Source organism: Microtus pennsylvanicus, chromosome 11, assembly GCF_037038515.1.
Source record: "Microtus pennsylvanicus isolate mMicPen1 chromosome 11, mMicPen1.hap1, whole genome shotgun sequence".
NCBI classification, from domain to species: domain Eukaryota; kingdom Metazoa; phylum Chordata; class Mammalia; order Rodentia; family Cricetidae; genus Microtus; species Microtus pennsylvanicus.
The window spans coordinates 20,217,517-20,238,225 of record NC_134589.1 but is presented as its reverse complement, the minus strand read 5'-3'; the positions used below and the strand labels follow the sequence as shown (position 1 = coordinate 20,238,225).

At 39.4% G+C, this 20,709-nt stretch overlaps 1 protein-coding gene across 3 annotated transcripts in view; it reads left to right on the top strand.

The window, feature by feature from the left end:
* Positions 1-20,709, top strand: part of LOC142859965 (uncharacterized) — a 95,116-nt gene that overhangs the window by 19,380 nt on the left and 55,027 nt on the right. For all 3 annotated transcript variants that reach the window (XR_012912281.1, XM_075990614.1, XM_075990615.1), the window contains 4 exons: positions 301-372; positions 1,273-1,344; positions 5,214-5,285; positions 6,981-7,061. Coding sequence is in view for 2 of the 3 variants with exons in the window: in XM_075990614.1 (XP_075846729.1) it covers positions 301-372; positions 1,273-1,344; positions 5,214-5,285; positions 6,981-7,061 (297 nt within the window). In the remaining variant the exon portion in view is untranslated. The remainder of the gene's footprint in view (positions 1-300; positions 373-1,272; positions 1,345-5,213; positions 5,286-6,980; positions 7,062-20,709) is intronic.

Sequence of the window (20,709 nt, the reverse complement as noted above, 5' to 3'; positions counted from 1 at the left end):
ATTTGTAGAAGTACTTTATTTAAACGCAATTATTTTTGAGAAAAATACTTAGTAATTAACTAGCATTTTCTAACCAAGAGCCTGGTCATATTCAAAGTTCAACTTGCAAGGAAGGTCTTAGCTTGCTCCAGCAGCCCTGTGTTGCTAAGTGTGCTCCCTCAGAAACTGATAGGTCTGGGAATTAGAAGATTGGTGGTTTTCTTCGTTGTGCATTGAACAGCGCCATGAGGGTGCGATGATTTTACTGCTTCTGCTTAGTCTTTTCCTATTTACTCAAGTATATGAACTGTTTCTTCACAGGAATTTCCAAGGAAATTCTATTTCTTACATTGACAGAAATGTATGGAGAGCATACCGTTGGGCTGAGAAACTGTGAGTAGTACATGTTCTCTCCAAATGTTGTACAATATTGGACCAAGGCCTTTATTTTTGGTCCAGATTTTGAGGTCAGTATGTCTGAGAAAAGATATTTCCTCTGTTCTTCCCAGTGAATTTCTGCAGAATAGATAGCTAGACATGGAATCTTTAGGATAGAGATAGGGAATTTTAATGGCTCTAAGTAAAAAAATGAATTGGTACTAATTGAACTTCTCTTGTAAGCTGCATAAGGATTGGGTGTGGTTCAGTGTTGGTGCGCTTGCCTGGTGCACGAGCCCTGAGTTGAAACCTTACCTCTGCAGGCAAAGTTTTTATTTTAAATGCGGTGTTTTCATTGAAAGGAAAATTTGTTTTCCAGTAGAAGCCATCTATGGTGACATTTGTAATGGTTATAAATTAGTAAGAGGAATAGTGAAACCTTCCTTGTGCCATAATCCCTCAGATCTGAGGTAACTGCTACTCTGAGTTTGACATGTATCCTTCCAGACATATTTGCATATAGCAAATAGTGTTGCTGCTTTCCTTATCACTTTTACATAATTGATACCATCTGATAGCTTGATGTCTTCATTTCATGATATTTAGAGCTTCCTTTTCCATATGTAGAGGCTCCTACTACTCATTTCCAGTTCTGCACACTATTTCATATAGGACTGAATTAAGCATCCTGTATACCCCAGACAAGTGTTTCTATAGGCTAGATACCTAGAAATAAAATCTTTAGGGTGGAGATCATTACATATATAAAATTTTAATTGCTCCCAAAAGAGCTGATGACAATTTATGCTCTAGGCAATAGCATATGACACCTTGTATTTCTCCATCCCATGTCATCACTGGATGTTCTCCATCTGTTTGACGATTTTTGATCCAGATAACCTTTTAATCTTTCAGAAATCTCAGTGAAAATCACCTGACTGAATTACATAAGTATTCATTTGAAGGCCTGCTATCCCTCCAGATTTTGTAAGTTAATTAAGCACATCTATTTTTTATGATATAAATTGCCTGCTATTCCTCCAGATTTTGTAAGTTAATTAAGCACATCTATTTTTTATGATATAAATTGTCTATGGATGAACAAGGAATTTGAATTAGATACTAACATTATTTCAAGCAATAAAATTGTTCAATTATTGACTGTAATCCCAACACTGAAGAGGTAGAAAATAGGAGGATTTCTACAAGTTGTGGGTCTTTGTGGTCTACATAGTGGGTTTCATACCAATTCCAGGGTTGCTTGGCAAGAACCTGGTTCTAAAGACAAAAAAATAATAAAACAAAATCTGCAGTTACGTCATTCGGGGGGTTGGGGCTTAGCCTATCTCATGAAAATGACTTTTATGCATTTTAAATTTCTATTTTTTTCTTTTTCTTTTCCTTTTTTTGGGGGGGGTTTCAAGACAAGGTTTCTCTATAACAGCTCTGGTTGTCCTAGAACTTGCTGTGTAAACCAGGCTGACCTTGAACTCAATGAGGTCCACCTGCCTCTGCTTTCCAAGTGCTGGGATTAAAGTTGTGAACACCACTGCCCAGCATTGCATCTTAAATTTCTTAACTTCTATGGACAAGCTTCAGATTCAGATAGAAGCACTTCATTTGCAGGGGGTGTTAGTAAGTTCTGAGCAGTTACTGGAACTCCCACAACCCTTGTTTTCTAAGACATATGCTTGTATTTGGATCTAGTCGGTCACACCTCCATCAAGTCTGATCCATGCTCTCGTTTACTGCAGCCCATGAGTTAGGAGTGGTTGACACCTTTAGAGAACTTGTGCCAGTGCCCTTTTTGTTGAGGGGACAGGGTGCCTGATGAGAACAGCTGAAAGGAGGCAAGATTCCTTTTGCCCCTTCCACTCAGAGGTTTTTGGCTCATGGTGGCTGGTTCCATTGTTTCTGGATTTCTGTGTGGGCTTGCAAACCTAACATGTTTACTAATTTATAATTTGCAAAAAGGGCTTAAGACAGCATAGTAGGATGTGAGAAATTAGTTTAACTTTGAAGAGATGTATCAAAGAGAAGAAAATGCACAACTACATTAATTTGAAGATCTTTAACCCAGAATGACAATGGCTTTGCCTCTTTGAGATATGGTCTCATGTAACTCAGGCTTGTCTTAAACTCTCTAAATAGCCAAAGCTGGCCTTGAATTCTTGAATCTCTTGTCTCTATTTCCCAAGTTCTAGGATTATAGGCATTCATTATTACATAATTTATACAATTTTTGCGGTAAAATTCAAGATTTTGTGCATGCTAGGCAAGCACTCTATCAACCATGATGATACCCCATGCCTTTTTTTTTGAGGCTAGGTCTCATATGTATCCCAGGCTGACCTCCAATTTGTAACAATCCTCATACTACTTCTGCCTCCCAAGTGCTAGGGTTGTATGCATGTGCCGTTCTATCCAGTTCCTTTAATAATTTAATCTGAATTTAATTGACACTGAAGTACTAAATAAGTAACTAAATGCTAGATTACATAAATAATATTACTAACATGATTAAGTCATTAAGAGAACAGACTGGTATTACAGTTTTTAATGTAATAATTTTTTATGTCCATGTGAAAATAGATATTGAATCGTGGTTATGAAATTCTACAAAAGTTTCCTTGACGCAAACATACCAGAAGTGCTCCTGACATTCACTGATAAAACAATAAAGGATGAGCCGGGCTGTGGTGGCCCATGCCTTTAATCCCAGCACTTGGGAGACAAAGACAGGAGGATCTCAGTGAGTTCGAGGCCAGCCTAGTCTACAAGAGCTAGTTCTAGGACGAACAACAAAGTGACACAGAGAAACCCTGTCTCGAAAACAAAATAGTAAAAGATGGGACTAGTAGCACATGTCTTGAACCACAGCACTGGGGAGGTGGAGGTAAGCAGATCTCTAGTTTGAGGCCATCCAGGACTCCATAGTGAGAGTCATCTTAAACAAAGTCAGAAACATTTTCCTTCTCTGGACACTTAGAGAATGGCCACAATCACACTGGTCCTACTTCCGTATTGGTATTTGGGGGACCTTTAGCATCTGAACTCCCAAACTGTACAAAATGTTTGGAGGAAATAATAAAATAACTGAGTAGAGTAGTCCTCTTCTTTATTTTAGTTTGTAAATAGTTATTTCTTATTGACATAATTTACTGTCATTCATTTATTTAAATGTCCCTCAATTTAAAAAAATGTACTAAAATAGAACATGCCAAATACTATGTCTATTATTGGAGGCACAGAGATGAATAAGCCTGGGTTACTTCCCTCTTAAAATTTACCAACTTCAAGAGGAACAAACCCATGAGTGAGCATGAATCTCAGTGCTGCAGAGATGGAGAGGCATCAGCCATAAAGTCATACACTGAATTTCTTGCAAATAAGCCACTTTTCTTGAACTCACCAACTATGTGTTTATTTTATAAATATTTGAGTTCACTCAAATATTTGTGTCAGTATCAAACTTGGTGGGCAATGTAGATGAGTTAGACTCCATGCTTCCAGGGGTTTGTGATTAGTAGAATGGGTACAAAAATAATTTCAAAGCAGGAGAGGGCTGGAGAGATGGCTCAGCAGTTAAGAGCACTTGCTGCTTTGCAGAGGACCAGAGTTTGGTTCCCAGCTTCCACATCAGGGAACCCACAACCTCCTGTAGTTCTAGCTCCAGAGGATATGATACCCTTTTGGGGTTCTCTGTGAGCACCTGCACAGACACATGGACACACACAAATAAATAAATAGAAATAAAATATTTTTGAAGTAATGAGGGATGGGGATAGGGCTTAGTGGGTAAAGCACTAGCCAGGAAAGCCCAGCAACCCATATTTGATCCTCCAAACTCACATTAGACAACGGACAGATGCAGTAGTGTGCATCTTTCATCCCAGGTCTGCTGCGAAAAGAAGGGGGCAGAGGAGAGAACTGGAAGCATCTTCAGTCAGCTAGCCTCCAGTCAGCAGTGTGGCTGAAACAAGAGAGTCCTGCTTCAACAAAGTGAAAGACAGGAACTGATCTCTGAAAACTGTTCTCTGACCTCCACACATTACAATTCATCCATTCATTTTTTTTTGTCACTGAAGTATAAATTGTATCTAGAGTACAGAAGAGGAGAGAAGACGTGAATTTGGTTTAGGGAAGCTGTTGCTACACCAATTCAATTGAATAAAACCTTGAAGAGTCAGTGGGAATCATCAAACAGGCCCTTTGTGGAGAACGTGTTAGACACTAATAACAATAGGGAAGAAAAAGGCAAAACACATCAAAGAGTTTGAGGAGTGCCATGAGCACCTTCATAGTATAAGAAGGAACAGGGCCAGACCTTCTTTGGATTTAAATACCAAATCCAGGAGGCATGTATGGGACCATGGCACTGTAAAAAGGATACTCCTTGCATCACCTGGAGAGCTTGTTAGAACTTCATTATGACAACATCCCTGCTCCAGTTACCAACTCAGTACGTCTAGAACAAGGCTGATTTCTATCTTCTAAAGCCCCTAGAGGCCAAAGTTGTGCTTATGCATTCAGTGCTCAGGAGGCAGAGGTGAGAGGATTGGATTCTACACAGAAAGACCCTGTTTCAAAAACAAAAGTCACTTAATAATTCTTCTCTCAGGAAAGACTCTCTGTAATTTCCCAGTGTCTATAGCTATGTATTTATACATGAAGATCACAAAGGTTGAGATGTTTAGGATTGATGTGAATAGGGGTAGGGGCGCTAGAGATTTCAAGTAGAAATCCAAAGGTTTAGAGTTTAGACAAAACAATAATATAACAATTCTGTGGTTTATTAATAATAATTAGATATCTAATAGCTAATCAAAGCAATATTTCCCTTTTACTTTTCCTAGGGATTTATCCTGCAATAAAATACGGTATATTGAAAGAGGGACATTTGAATCATTACCTTTTTTGAAGTATATGTAAGTTACAAACATAACCCATTTATATTTTGGATTTTATAACCCCCATGCTACTTAATCTGTTACATGATTAAAATTTTAAAATTTTGCTAGTAGGAAATAGCCAGACTTAGAAGGACAATTGTTACATGGTTTCTCTCACGCTGGGGACCGAACCCAGGGCGCTGTACTTGCTAAGTAAGCACTCTAGCAATGAGCTAAATCCGTAACCCTTGGACTTACATGTAGATGCACATATATGTGGCATGAGTAGAAGATGGGCTATGGAGGGCAAGAAAGAAGTCTAGAAAGATTTTAAACAAGAGAGGACAATGGGAGAAAGAAAGACAAAATGCCATCTTTTCTATCAGTTGAAATCTAGATTTCTTTTGAGTGTGTGTGTGTGTGTGTGTGTGTGTGTGTAGCATGAAAGGAAAAGGGAGACTCTGTGAGGAGAAAAGGTACAAAAAGGGATAATGAGTGGCAGTAAGGATAAGAAATAAGAAAGATACAATATATGCATATATACATATACTACACACACGTATATATAATATAAACTGTCATGATGAGAAACCCATTATGTAGTGTACAAATGAAGCAAATTTTGTAGCTAATAGAAAGTAACTACATAGCAAATTGTGTGTGTGTGTGTGTGTGTGTGTGTGTGTACACCCATGTGGATGTGTGTGCATTTTCATGCTTATATAAATCACAGAACTTGAGTTCTATCCTTCTACCATGTGAGTCCTAGGGCTTGAACTCAGGCTTGGTGGCAAGCATCATTACCCACTGAGCCATCTTCCCAGCCCACATTCCTTTAGTCTGTGGTAAAAGTGAGTGAAACTTGAATCATAGCACACCACTAGTTTTTAGTCCGTGTGGCTGTGTACCCAGGTGACCTTGGCAACTGGATTTGCAAAAGATATCTAATATGCAGACACCACAGATGTTATAAACATCCTCCAATGTATAGGACAAACCTCCATAGCAGAGTGGTCTAGCCTAGAATTTCAGTGGTACTGAGTTGTGAAACCCTTTCCTAGAGAAGGAGAGTCATTGAAAGAAGGTTCTGCTTGTAATTCACTGTAGTTAGTGCATGGATTATCATCCATAATAAGATTTTCTTTGTGAGTCCAGAAAACATTGAAACCATTTCTTTTTTTTTAAATATTTATTTATTTATTATGTGTACAGCATTCCTTCCATATGTGCCCACAAGCCAGAAGCGGGTGCCAGGTCTCATTATAGATGGCTGTGAGCCACCATATGGTTGCTGGGAATTGAACTCAGGACCTCTGGAAGAGCAGTCAGTGCTCTTAACCACTGAGCCATCTCTCCAGCCCCCATTGAAACCATTTCTGAGAAAGATTATGTTTCATCATATGTATATTAGAGTGATTGTTAAGCTCTGGCTTAAGAGGCAGGCGGATCTCTGTGAGTTCGCCAGCCTGGTCTACAAGAGCTAGTTCCAGGACAGGCTTCAAAACCACAGAGAAACCGTGATTAGAAAAAAACAAACAAACAAACAAAAAAAAATTATCTGCTAGGCAAGCCGAGTGCACAGCAGCTTTTCTTGTCTGCTGGCCAGCAAGTGCCAGGTGTCTGGGCCAGGTGATACCTTACTTTGAATTAAAAATATTGGCTGAATGATAACTGTCTGAAAAATGTTTTTTTGGCTTACTATGTGTTTTTAATTTGTTTAAATGACTTTAGGAACCTTGGGTGCAATCTACTCATTGAACTGAGCTATGGAACATTTCAAGCATGGCATGGAATGCAGTTTTTACAGAAGCTGTAAGTGCAGTAGAATGTAAATACTTATTTGTGTGTTAAAACCCATGCAGATTCCCCAACTGTAAACCCTGTGTGAATGTGGGTAGTTTGTCCCATTCATTCTTTTCCAATGAGGACACTAAGGCACAGGAGGGCAGGAGACTTGTGTAAATTACAGGACACGATGAGCTTTCCTCATCCTGACCTTCAGCACGGGCACCACAAGTAACACCACGTGAGTAACACTGATAGGTATCGTCATGGCGCCCTCGTGCTGTGGCTCTGATGTGTGATGTTGTTTTTGGGAACCCGCTTGTGAGTTTCACTCTGATTCCCTCTCCCATGCACAGTTCCCAGCTGCTTGAATGGATGCCACATAGAGGTGCAAAGAGCAAAGATTAACACCAACTCCTCCAGGGAGCAAAAGGTAGAGGTGCTTTCCCAGAAATGGAAAGCTGAAAATTTGCCCGAGGACTTCTCCTCTCCTTATCCAGAACATTATTTCTCAGGATGCATATGCCTCTGAAGTCATGCATTATCTGTGGGTAAGAGGCACCTTGACAGCCTGGATAAGAGGGCATCTGTATCTGCATTAAGCTATATGGTTGAAAATATCCATAAAGAAAATATGTTGCTCTATCCTGGCTCTATATAATACTTTTCTTCCTCAAGAAGAAAGTGAATTTTATTAGCTTTTATCTAAAAATCTGTGTTTGTCAGGCATTATGCATATGCTTAAATACCAGCAGTTGCACTCAGGAAACAGAGGCAGGAGGATCATAAATTGGAAGGATTCTTGGACTAATAATAGACTCGTGTCAAAAACAAAACAAAGCAAAAATCCCACTTTGTGTGACGTTCAGTATAAACTCAAGAGGGATTTTCTGCTCTGGATCTGAGTTTGGGCGGCTGTAACCTGTCTGGTAGGTCAGAAACCCAGATTCACAGTTGGTTCCCATGGGAGGACGGGTTTGTGATGTTCCGGGGCTGGATGAACTGTTCTGTAAATGTTCCTTGTAGCAGTCTCCCCTCTGCAGAACGATTTGCTGACTCCTAACTTGGGGGAAAGGAACCAGAGGGTCTGGCTGGTTAGAAAAGACTCATGCGGGCGCATGGACTTGTTATCTCTAGTTTGTGTTCATCTTGGCAGAAAGGGAGTTTGCTTCCTTGTGATGAGATGAGCAGAGCTAACTGGTATTGGACATTGATAGTCACATCGTGTTATCTGAATAGAACAATGGTACCTCTCAGAATTCAGTCACCATCACAGATTGGCTCAGTGAGGCAAGCATAGTGTGTGCTTGTAAGCCCAGCTGCTCAGATGCTGAGGAGGGAGGAAGTCTTGAGCCCAGGAGTTCAAGGCTGACCTGGGCAGGATAGTGAGAACTCATTTAAAAAAAAACCAACTTGACAACAGTGGACACAACCCAAGTATGTGCTGGAAATGGGACTCCTTTGTTAGGATCCAACAACCCAACTCTTTATAATAGATAAGGGAGTTTTCTTCAGGAAATCTTTCTCATGGTAGGCTACAAACTGCTGCTGTTGCTGCTTTTGCCTTCTACCTCTGCCTTCTATCGTCTGCCTTATTCCTCTTCTGCCTCCGCCTCCTCCTCCTTTTCTTCTTCTCTTCTTTCTTCCCTCTCCTCCTCCTTTCTTTTCTTTTTTCTTCCTCCTTTTCCTCTTTTTTTCTTCTCCTTTTTCTCCTCATCTTCCTTCTCATGTTTTTTTCTTTTATTCTTTTTTAATATATTACATCCTGACTATAGTTTCTTCTCCCTCCACTCTTTGTAATAGATAAGGGAGTTTCTTCCCATTGCTCCAACCCCTGCTGTCCCCCAGATCTACTTTCCCTTCAAAAAATAATAAAAGAACAGTCCTTCTGTGGATATATACCGAAGATGACATAACAATTTGCAACAAAAGTAGCCATAAAGCCTCACTTTATGCCCACTTGAGGAGGCAGACTTATGAGAAGGCAAAAGAATCAGAGACACCCCCACTCCCACTCTTAGGAGTCCCACAAAAATGCCCATCTACACAACCATAATGTATGTGCAGAGGAATTAACTCAGTTCCATACAGGGTCCATGTTTTTTCATTCAGTCTCTGTGATCTCCTATGAGCTCTGCTTAGTTGACTCTGTGTACTGTGTTCTCCTGTCCTCAGCCCCTCTCGCTCCACCCCGCTTCTGTGGGGTTTTAATGGTGTTTGACTGTGTGTCTCTGCATCTGCTCCCATCTGCTCCTGGATGACTCCTCTCTGATGACAGTGGGTTAGGCATTGATCTATGAGTATAGCAGAATATCGTTAGTAATCATTTCATTGATTTTTTTTCCCAACACAGCCTCTGGTTTCTAGCCATCTAGGCAGTATCTAGTGTGGCCTCCCTCTTGTGGTATAGGTCTCAAATTAGACCAGTCATTCTCCAATTTGATAAGTTCTGTGCTACCAGTAACTCAGCACATCTTGGAGGTAGGGCAGATTGTAGGTCAAAGGTTTTGTGTCTGGGTTGCCATCTCAGTTCCGATTCTGGAAGCTTTGCCTGGTTAGAGAAGATGTCTGGTTCAGGGTCCATACTTCCCATTCCTAGGAGTCATTGCTGAAGCTGTGTATCAGCTGTAGAAGTTCCCTACTAGAATTTTGGGGTTGCTTATGTATACTATCATATTGTCTGTCAATAGCAATACTTTGGCTTCTTCCTTTCCAATTTGTATCCCCTTGATATCCTTTAGTTGTCTTATTGCTGCCTCTCACATTTCAAGTACTATATTGAATAGATATGGAGCAAGTGGGCAGCCTTGTCTTGTTCCTTATTTTAGTGGGATTTCTTTGAGTTTCTCCCCATTTAATTTGATGTTGGCGACAGGCTTTCTGTAAATTGCCTTTATTATGTTTAGGTATGTTCCTTTTATCCCTAATCTCTCTAAGACTTTTATCATGAATGGGTGTTGTACTTTGTCAAAGGCCTTTTCAGCATCTCATGAGATGATCATGTGGGTTTTTTTCTTTCAGTTTGTTTATATGGTGGATTACATTGACTGAGTTTCGTGTGTTTAGTATGTAATAAAATGCCAATATCTAGTAGTCCCTTTATAAGTCTTAATTGATTTTGAAGCTATAGGATACCTTACCATTAGCTAGGATTGTTGGAGTTTATTTTTTTTATCTCTTTTCATTAAAAGTCTAGGTGTTCTGTGGATGTGGCTCAATGGTAAAGAGCTTGCCTATCATGTGTGAGGCCCTGGTTAAGGCATAAATCACAAACAATCCCACACCAGTTTGGAATTAGGATTAATAGAAAGGTTATTTATTTAAAGGGGAAAAACTTTAGCTCATCGTCCCAGACAACAGCCCTCTGCGCAATCCGGAAGGGAGCCTAGTTGCCTGAAGTGGAGCTGGAAGCAAGAGAGAGAGAGAGAGAGAGAGAGAGAGAGAGAGAGAGGAGGGAAGTGGCCACTTGTTTAAAGAGAGAGAGACTACACCCCAATGGGATCTCAGCGGCTATTGGCTGAAGGAGTGGAAGGAGCTCCCGCAATACCTCCCCCTTTTGTTTAAGTAAGAGAGTTCTAAACCTACTATGAAATTATATACAATAAGTACAAATATCCTATTCTAACTAACTTAAGTCTTGTATAATAAATAACTTGGCCAAGTCATGAGAGAAAAGTAACTACATTTATATAGTCTTCAACCCCATTGAAGATCTGAGAAGGGAAATAATGTTACCTGAGTAATTAAGAAGTTCAATCAAACAACTTCCAAAACATGCAACAGATCACAGAGACAAGTAGCTACCTGGGCAATCACCCAAGGTCATGTTTGCAGCGTTGAAGCAACCAACTTTGGCTAAGGCCTAAGATAACTGACATACCATTTTCAAAGGCAAGCAACTTTTCAAAACTATCTTACCCTGTCTTGGCAGGATATGACAGTCCTGTTTTATCCATTGATGCATGCTCTGTATCTCTGTCAGTGGTTGAGGTATGGGCATTTCTTTGCCCAAAGGCCAGTTCTGCCAAAAAGAAAGGCTCCAGGTGGAGTGTCTTTGGTGCTCAACATTCTCTCGGGAATAGAGCGGTGTTGCCAGGAGCAATTGTGTCTCACTACCACAAAACTCTGAGTTAGATTAAAGGCCATTTTCTACATCTCTTTGAAGAAGTTGAAGATTATCTATGTATACTGAGTATAATCTCTATATATCTAAAGAACCTGATTAGTCTAATTATATATGACAAACTTAGATGACTATTAATCTATATAATTCGCAATATCTATCTAACTTAAAGACTAAGAAAATAAACGACTGTGAAACAAATGAGGGCAATGACCTCCAAATATAAACAATGTACAAATATACATTGCAGTAGGTAAATATATATCAATACACAAACATTATATAAGTATCTTAATCAGAGGTAGAAATGTACACTGCAATATGGTAAATATATACAATATATATGTCAATAAAATATATGTCAATACATAAAAAATGTTTTAAACAGAGGTAGAAACATGCATGCATACAATAGTCAATATAATTTAACTTTGTATCAATATACAAGAATCTATACCAATATGTTTGTCTAAAAGCAGTAACTCACAATTGCAAATCTATTATCCCATCATCCTTCTTTTTTTTCAAAATGATCCCTGAGCTTATAAAATTCCTCCCCCAACCCTCAATTGTATACTAATTATAATCAACCCCTAAATGATGTCCCTAAACCCAAGGGCAAACTTTACTGGGAGAGGGGACATTGTCCTCTAGAATTACTTCCAGCTGTCATGGGGGCAATGTTCTTTCTGGGGGATTCTGTGAAAGTAAAATGATGGTTAAATTTCAAGATCAATGTCTTTTAAAATTGCCAATAGTCTCTGAGTAGTTTGTGCAGGTCTGACCAAAATGTTGTATAAGATGTGCACCATTTCAGCTAACCAAGTTGGAACTGTCTTGTGCAGCTGGTACCCAAAGCAGGTCTTGTAGTAGCGCTATCAGTATCATGACGTCATATCAGCCAGGTGGAGTTGTTGTTATGGGGCCCCATCTTCTTCCTGGAAACTTCAAATGTCACTTCAGGAAAAAACTCATTGTTCATTGTGAAAAACTTAAACATTAATCATACAGACATATATAGACATACATACATATATATATATATATATATTGTCACTGAAAGGCGTGATAGATATATTCAATGAAAAGTATGATAGATATGAAGAAAAGCAAAGATTTTTTCTAAACTCGTATTTCTTTCTGTCCCATATCATGGCTCTGGACATGAGACAGAAACTCCAGAAACTCTGGGTTTTTCTCTTACTAACAGGCTTGGAATTGGAGAGGGACTGAGCCAGAGTCCAACTTCAAAACCAGCTTTATAAATTTAGAAATATTTTTTAATATATTTTACTTACACAACTCATTCAGTTTTCTTGATATTTCCTATTGGGCAGGTATTTTTCCATCTGTCAGTATCCAAACATCCAGGGTCCCTTGAATTTTTCAAAGATGAGTGTTTTCCTGTGGAGATAAGAACAGAACCCTGCCCCCATTTTGTATGTTTTTCTTACCACCTGTATGAATATCATCATTGTGGATGAGTTGTCATTTCTCCTTTCCAAGAGGTTTTTCCTCTTCAGATCGAAACTTTATTAATTTTGATGGTATCCACAATTTTTCTTCTCCTGTGGAAACAAGAGCAAAACCCCTTCCCCAACGTAGCACATCTCCTGGCTTCCATTGAGAGGTCAGCACATCTTTGAAATAAATCGGTTGATTTAGTTCAGCAGACTTTTCCATTATCCAATGTCTTTCTGCTGCTGTCGTTCCTTTCTCATTAGCATTAAGAAAATTCAAGGTTAATAAAGCATTATGTAATCTATTTCTGGGGGTATTTTCGGGCCCTTTCTGTTTGTTCAGCATATCCTTTATAGAACGATTTGATCTTTCTATAACTACCTGACCGGTAGGATTATTTGGTATACCTGTAATGTGTTTTATATTATAATAATCAAAAAAGCATTTCATTTTCTTAGATACATATGTTGGACCGTTATCTGTCTTTATTTGTGCAGGTATACCCATGATAGCCATAACTTCCAATAAATGTGTGATTACTGAATCAGCCTTTTCTGAGCTCAGGGCAGTAGCCCATTGAAAACCTGAATACGTGTCTATGGTATGGTGTACATATTTTAATTTAACAAATTCTGTAAAGTGGAACACATCCATCTGCCAGATTTCATTTCTCTTAGTACCCTTTGGGTTACTCCTTGCAGGCAACGGTGTTTGATTATAGAAAGAACAAGTAGGACATCTCTTTATAATGTCCTTAGCTTGTTGCCAAGTAATGGAAAATTCTTTCTTTAGGCCTTTACTATTGACATGATGCTTCTTATGAAATTCTGAGGCCTGCAACACACTTCCAATCAATAATTGATCAATCTCAGCGTTGCCTTGGGCTAGAGGACCAGGCAGACCTGTATGGGACCGAATGTGTGTTATGTACATCGGACAAAGCCTGTTCCTGATTATGTCTTGTACCTGGATAACAATGAAGTCAACTCTGTGTCATCTGGTATAAATTCAGTGGTTTCAATATGCAAGATAACTCTTTCTGCATATTGTGAACCTGTAACTATATTAAGAGGTTCTTTAAAATCCCTTAGCACCATAAGAATGGCATGTAATTCTGCCTTCTGGACAGAATTATAAGGGCTTTGTTCCACCTTACTCAATTCATCTGACTTGTAACCTGCTTTCTCTGATTTATTTGCATCAGTATAGAAAGTACGGGCTCCAGTTATTGGAGCATCACGTACAATTCTAGGAAGAATCCAAGAAGTTCTTTTTATGAGGTTAAGTCTACCACTTTTGGGATAGTTGCTATTAATTTCTCCCAAAAAATTAGCACAAGCTCTTTGCCACGGTTCATTGTCTTCCCATAACTTTTTTATTTCTTCAGTAGTAAAAGGCACTATAATTTCTGCTGGGTCTATACCTGCTAGTTGACGAAGTCTCAGCTTACTTTTTATAATTAATTCAGAGACTTTTTCCACATAAGTTTTTAATTTTTTGCTTGGTTTATTAGGTATAAATATCCACTCTAAAATAATATCTTCCTTCTGTATTAGAATCCCTGTAGGAGAAATTTGGAAGGCAATATGACTAGGATGCAGCTAAGATTTGGGTTCACCCTATCCACATGTGCCTCCTGTTATTTTTCCTCAATCATTGTCAGTTCCTTTTCTGCTTCAGCTGTCAGTTTTCTTGGACTACTCAAATCTTTATCACCATCTAAGGTTTTGTTTAAATGAACTATTAGATCAGGTGTTATCCCAACAGCTGGTCGTAGACTGGAAATGTCTCCTAACAATCTTTGGAAGTTATTAAGAGTCTTTAACCGGTCTCTCCTAATTTGTGCCTTTTGCGTTTTAATTTTCTCTAACCCTATTCTGTAACCTAGGTAATTAATAGAATTTCCTCTTTGAATATTTTCAGGGGCAATTTGTAATCCCCACCTAGGCAAGACTTTCTTTTTTTTTTTTTTTTTTTGGTTTTTCAAGACAGGGTTTCTCTGTAGCTTTGGTGCCAATCCCAGAACTAGCTCTTGTAGACCAGGCTGGCCTCAAACTCCCAGAGATCTGCCTGCTTTTGCCTCCCGAGTGCTGGGATTAAAGGCGTGCGCCACCACCGCCCGGCGGCAAGACTTTCTTTACTTCTTCAAACATCCTTTCTAAAGTATCTTTATTTGAATCAGATAACAAGATGTCATCCATGTAATGATAAATTATGGACTTGGGGAATTGTTTACGAATTATTTCCAATGGCTTACTTACAAAATATTGGCACAATGTAGGACTATTGAGCATAACCTGTGGGAGGACAATCCATTGATATCTCCTATTAGGCTGAGAATTATTATAAGTAGGCACTGTGAAGGCAAATTTTTCTCTATCCTTTTCTTGTAACGGTATAGTGAAAAAACAATCTTTCAAATCAATAACTATAAGAGGCCATCCTTTTGGTAACAGAGAAGGCAAAGGAATTCCAGATTGTAGTGGGCCCATAGGTTGAATTACTTTGTTGACAGCTCTTAGATCTGTCACCATTCTCCATTTACCAGATTTCTTTTTTACAACAAACACAGGAGAATTCCAAGGGCTGGTTGATTCTTCAATATGGTGAGCATCTAGTTGCTCTTGCACCAGCTGTTCCAATGCCTGTAGTTTATCTTCAGCTAGAGGCCACTGTTTGATCCATATTGGCTTCTCAGTTAGCCATTTTAAAGGTAGGGCTGTTGGTACTTCTAAAGGTTTGGTATTTGCTGTATGTTCTTGTACAGCCTGAATGGCTGGTGACCTTTTTCCATAATACCTCATCATATCCTTCCCAGAATTATGAGTTCCTGGAACTACAGGAATGTTAATCTGGGTATTCTATTGCTGTAGCAGGTCAGGGCCCCATAAATTTATGGCAATATTGGCTATATATGGCCTTAGTCTTCCTATTTGCCCTTCGGGCCCTATGCATTCAACCCATCTTGTGCTTTGTTTTACACGACATAGGGTTCCAGTTCCCAGGAACTGAACATCTACCTCTTGAAGAGGCCAATTGGGATGCCAAGATTCTGGGGTAATGATACTTAAATCTGCACCTGTGTCTAATAAGCCTTCAATAAAAGTGCCATTTATACAGACTCTTAGCTTTGGTCTTTGATCATTAATAGAAGTCTGGCAAAATATACGTTTACTTTGTCCTACTGGGTTTTTTTACTCATCCTCCGCACGTAATTTATCATTTAGACCAGTATTACTTTTTACAGCAGAAATTGGAGCTTTTAATTTTCTTGGTGAGGCACGTTCTCCACTGTGACTGGGAATGACTGGGCCACTGTTGGCTTGGGCGCCTGCGAGAGGCCCCCCAAAGAGTTTCCCGATGATATCAGATTGCCCCGTCTGTCTGTTGTTGACCTACATTCGTTGGACCAATGCCTGCCTTTACCACATCTCCTACATATACCTGAAGGCCGAGGTCTCCTATTTTTGTCATTCCCAGAAGAGATATTATTCCTAGAAATTCTTTGCCTGCAATCCCTTTGCAAATGTCCTAATTTACCACAATTAAAATACCTGGCAGTTTGATGTCTCCTCATTGCTTTGGAAATCACTTCTCCTACCCAAGATTCATCATTATAGCTAAATGTCTCAACATTCATCGTATGCTGAATCCATTCATCCATAGGTGCTGATCTAGTCTTTAAAGGCCCAATTATCTTTTTGCATTCTATGTTTGCATTCTCAAAAGCTAGAGATTCAAGAAGTATTCGTCTAGCTTCTGGGTCTGTTACCCCTATGTCCAGAGCTTTAATTAATCTTTGCAAAAAGTCAATAAAGGGTTTTCTCTCTGTCCCTGCCTAATTCTGGTATATGATTCAACCCTTTTTGCTGGATCTTGTATCCTGTTCCAAGCATTTAAAGCTGCTTGGTGACATAGACACAGTACTTCATCGTCATAAAGAGCTTAGACCTGTGGATCAGCATATTCTCCTACACCAAGAATTTGATCTTGGGAAACCTCAACACCTTTTGCTCTTTCTTGTTGTTCCATATGTTTGGATTCTTCTCTGAAATAAATTCCAAACATCAAGGAAGGTCCATTATGTAAAACTGCAGACACTAACTGATGGAAATCATAGGGGGGTAGCTCTAGCATTAGAAGCCCAAGTCCTTATCATTTCCTTTACATATGCATTGTGCAAGCCAAAATTAACAACAGCTTGCTTAATTTCTTTCAGATCATTCATTGCTATTGGCGCCCATCTACCTTCTCTGACTCCCTTTGAGCCTTTAGAAGTTGACGCTTTGTCAGAATTAAGTATAGGGTATGTCGCTAGAACCCTGGGTAAGCCAGTTCTAATAGCTGGTGGAGGCATTGTATCCTGTCCTTGTGCCTCCTTACTCTGTTCACCAGCTGCAATAATTTCTCCAATCTTTTCAAATCTTTTTATCATTGTCTCTCTTAAATCCTGAATCTCCTGACCTGTATATATTTCCAGTGATTTCACTGAGGTATCAATTTTTTGGTCCCCATTCTGCACCTGTGGTTCCAAAGCTTTAATTTTTTCCTTCAAAGATAACATGTCCTCCTTAAACTTTTCTTGTATATCATCTAGATTCCCATCTTGGAGGTACATTCTGTCTGTTACCTTATCAAAACTTTGTGATAAAATCTGAAGGTCAAATTCAACAGCCTGAACCCTTTCAGGTAACTTTCTAATACCCTTGGATATAGAGTCAATTTTGTCTGTCATAGTATCCACTTGTTCAGATAACCTCTGATTTTCAATAATTTTAATCCTGTCAATTAGTTGTTCATTATTAGTTCGTAAAGATTCTATCGTTCTTAGGAGTGCCATATTCTTCTGTTCATTATTAGTTTGTAAAGATTCTATCATTCTTAGGAGTGCCCTATTCTTCCTTAATGATAGAATATGGAAAACTGAAACCTAGTAACAAGCAAATTAAGGTATCCCCATAATCATATAAACCTTGTATGATGTAATCCATTGTATTAGTAAATATAAATTTATTAATCCATTGTATTAGTGAAAACAAAGCAGTAAACTTTGCGTTGGAAACGAAAACTGCCATATTACCTATTATCCAGCATGTGGCGCTATTGCCGAGTCGCGATGAAAACGGGGTCCTGTTTCAGTGCCCTAGTAGATGTTAAAAACTGGAAAATGCAAGTTTCTCAACAAAGTAAATGTAATTAAATCAATTCCAGAGACGGAACCAAAAACCCAGAATCCAGGGGTAGAGAAGAGCAACCTGGAAGCCGCTTATGCCTCCACGTGACAGAGTCACCCTGAGGAATTGCAGCTTTCAGCAACCGCGTGCTCTGGTTCGAGCCACTTAAGAGCTGTGCTTGCAAGGGAGATTTAAAAATGACTCAGAAAAGAGCAAAGCACGCAGGCAGAGACTACGCAGGCCTGTGGAGTTTAAATCCACGTGGGGAGGCAGACGATAGGGTGCGTGGGGACTGGAAGTCAATCTGAGGTGTCTAAAGAGAAAATATAAAGAACTGCAGCAAGAAAAGCCAGCGCGTGATGATTTATATTAAGCTGCTGGCTCCACGCACAAGACACAGGCCACAAAGTGGCCGCCAAAGCCGCCGCAAGGCACAGGCCATGGCTGAGGAAGGGAGGCTCACGCCAAGCCGAACTCACGGCCGGCAGCCGAGCGGGGTAAGGAGAGGTCCTAACACCAAATGTTGGGTGCCAACTGAAGGCGTAAGTCATAAACAATGCCACAACAGTTTGGAATTATGATTAATAGGGTGGTATTTATTTAAAGGGGAAAAAACTTACAGATCACCGTCCCAGCCCTCTGCGCAACCAGGAAGGGAGTCTAGTCGCGGGGGAGCAGGAAGTGCAAAGAGAGAGGAGAGGGAAGTGGCTGCTTTTTTAAAGGGAGAGAGACCACGCCCCAACGGGCTGGTTCTCAGCGGCTATAGGCTGGAGGAGCGGGAGGACCTCCCGCAACAGACTGGGATGAGGCCCCCAAATATAATAGTTACTTAACCCTTTTCTTGTGTAGCTTGTAATATTCTTTCTTTGTTCTATAAGTTTAGTGTTTTGTTTCATATGTGATGAGGGGAGTTTCTTTTCTGATCCAATCTATTTGGTGTTCTGAAACTTTCTGTACCTTTATAGCCATGGCCTTTAGGAAAGTTTTTTTTTTTCTATAATTTTTTTGGAAATGTTTTCTGGGTCTTTGCGCTAGGATTCTTCTCTTTCTTCTATTCCTATTATTCTTAGGTTTAGTCTTCTCATAGTGTTCCAGATGTCCTAGATGTTCTGTGTCAGGAATTATTCAGATTTAAATTTTCTTTGACTGATATATCTGTTTCTTCTACCATATCTTTGATGCCTGAAATTCATCTCTTATATTCTGTTGGTGAAGCTTGCCTCTGTATTTCCTGTTTCATTTCCAGAATTTATCGAGGTTTATTTTGGGATTATGACCATTAAATCTCTCAGGGTCCAGAAAGATTCACTATGGCAACGAAAACCTGACTAATTGGATCTTAGGATAAATGAAATAAATCAACTTACATATGTTACCATTACATGTTCTTTATTCCTTGGAACGAAGAAGTAGCAAGAAGATGCAGCAGTGTAAGGGGTGATCTCCACAAAGCTTTCAGTTTATATGGGCATACAGACAAGTTAGCAGTTCCGTAGGCTGTTGACAATAGTATCCAGCATACTTTTCACAGAGTCGCAGAAACCGATGGATCTGGCAAGGAGGAGCTTTACATCTCAGAGGGAGCATGGCAGTGAAGGCTCTATGGTGCCTATACTTACCTGTGGGCTTGATTTGCATTAACATCTAGCTGGTTGAGTTAAAAGGAATCTCTTCTGGGGATCTTGTTTCTGACTCCAGCAGGGTGCCCTGGTGAGATTTTTTTTTTTCTGTGAAGCTAGTTTTTGCAACTCAGGCCTTTTTTTCTGTATAAACATTAATTTTCTGGGCTATGATCCTATGTTGGTTGAAACCAAGGTGAAGTGTAAATACAAAATATTAGCAATTTGTTAGTTCAGAGCAGAAGATCAGTAGATTACACCTTCCTGAGTCTGCTGTTAGAGCAGACATACTGCCTCCTGTGTGAGGCTCCTTTCTTATCAGTGAGTTCTGTCAATAAAGAAAGTTTGTGGGAGAGCAGATTTTAGCTGTGAGAACAAAGGTTTTGACTGAATGAGTGCTTTTCACACCATGGCTTCATGGTGTGGCAGGGAGGTATCTGGTTGCCCTACAGGAAAAGTCAGGTTTATACACTGCTGGGATACTATAGAAGGCAGAAATGCAGAAATTCACAAGATTTCCACAGAATTAATAGTGACTTATCAAAAAAACAGGTGTCCCTGTTGCTCTGTAAAAATGGGTTACTCCAAGTGAACGTGTACATATACACTCCCTGTGGATAGTCCAATAGATCTGTCAGCTGTATCTTTACTGTGTAATTCTTGTGGGTTCACCGCAAGAATTCCCACGGTTTGTGTTTTCTTAATGGCTTCTATTTCTATTTTCAGCTCTTGAACTATTTTATTTGTTTCACCTTTTTTCCCGACATTCTTTAATGAGTTTATTCATTTTCTTCAATTTTTGTTTGTGTTTTCCTATATTTCTTTTTTTAAAAATTATTTATTTATTAAGCATACAATTTACTGCTGGCAAGGAAGGCACCAGGTCTCATTATATTACAGATGGCTGTGAGCCACCATGTGGTTGCTGAGAATTGAACTCGGGACCTCTGGAAGAGCAGCGAGTGCTCTTACCCTCTGAGCCATCTCTCCAGCTTTTTCCTATATTTCTTTAAGGGATTTATTTACTTCCTCCTTAAGGACCACTATCATCTTCATAAAGTTGGTTTTAAGGTAATTTTATTCTGCTTTAGCTGTGTTGGGCTAGCTGTAGGAGGATAACTGAGTTCTGGTGGTGACATATTACCCTGGCTTGTTTTGGTTGTTTTCTTACACTAGTGTCTAGGCATTTGAGTTTAGGGTGATTATAGGTCTAGGTGCTGATTTTTGTGTTTGTGAGATGGGCATTTTGTTCCTTGCTTTGTTTCTTCTCTGGTCTTCTGGCTGATGTGCCCTGTGGT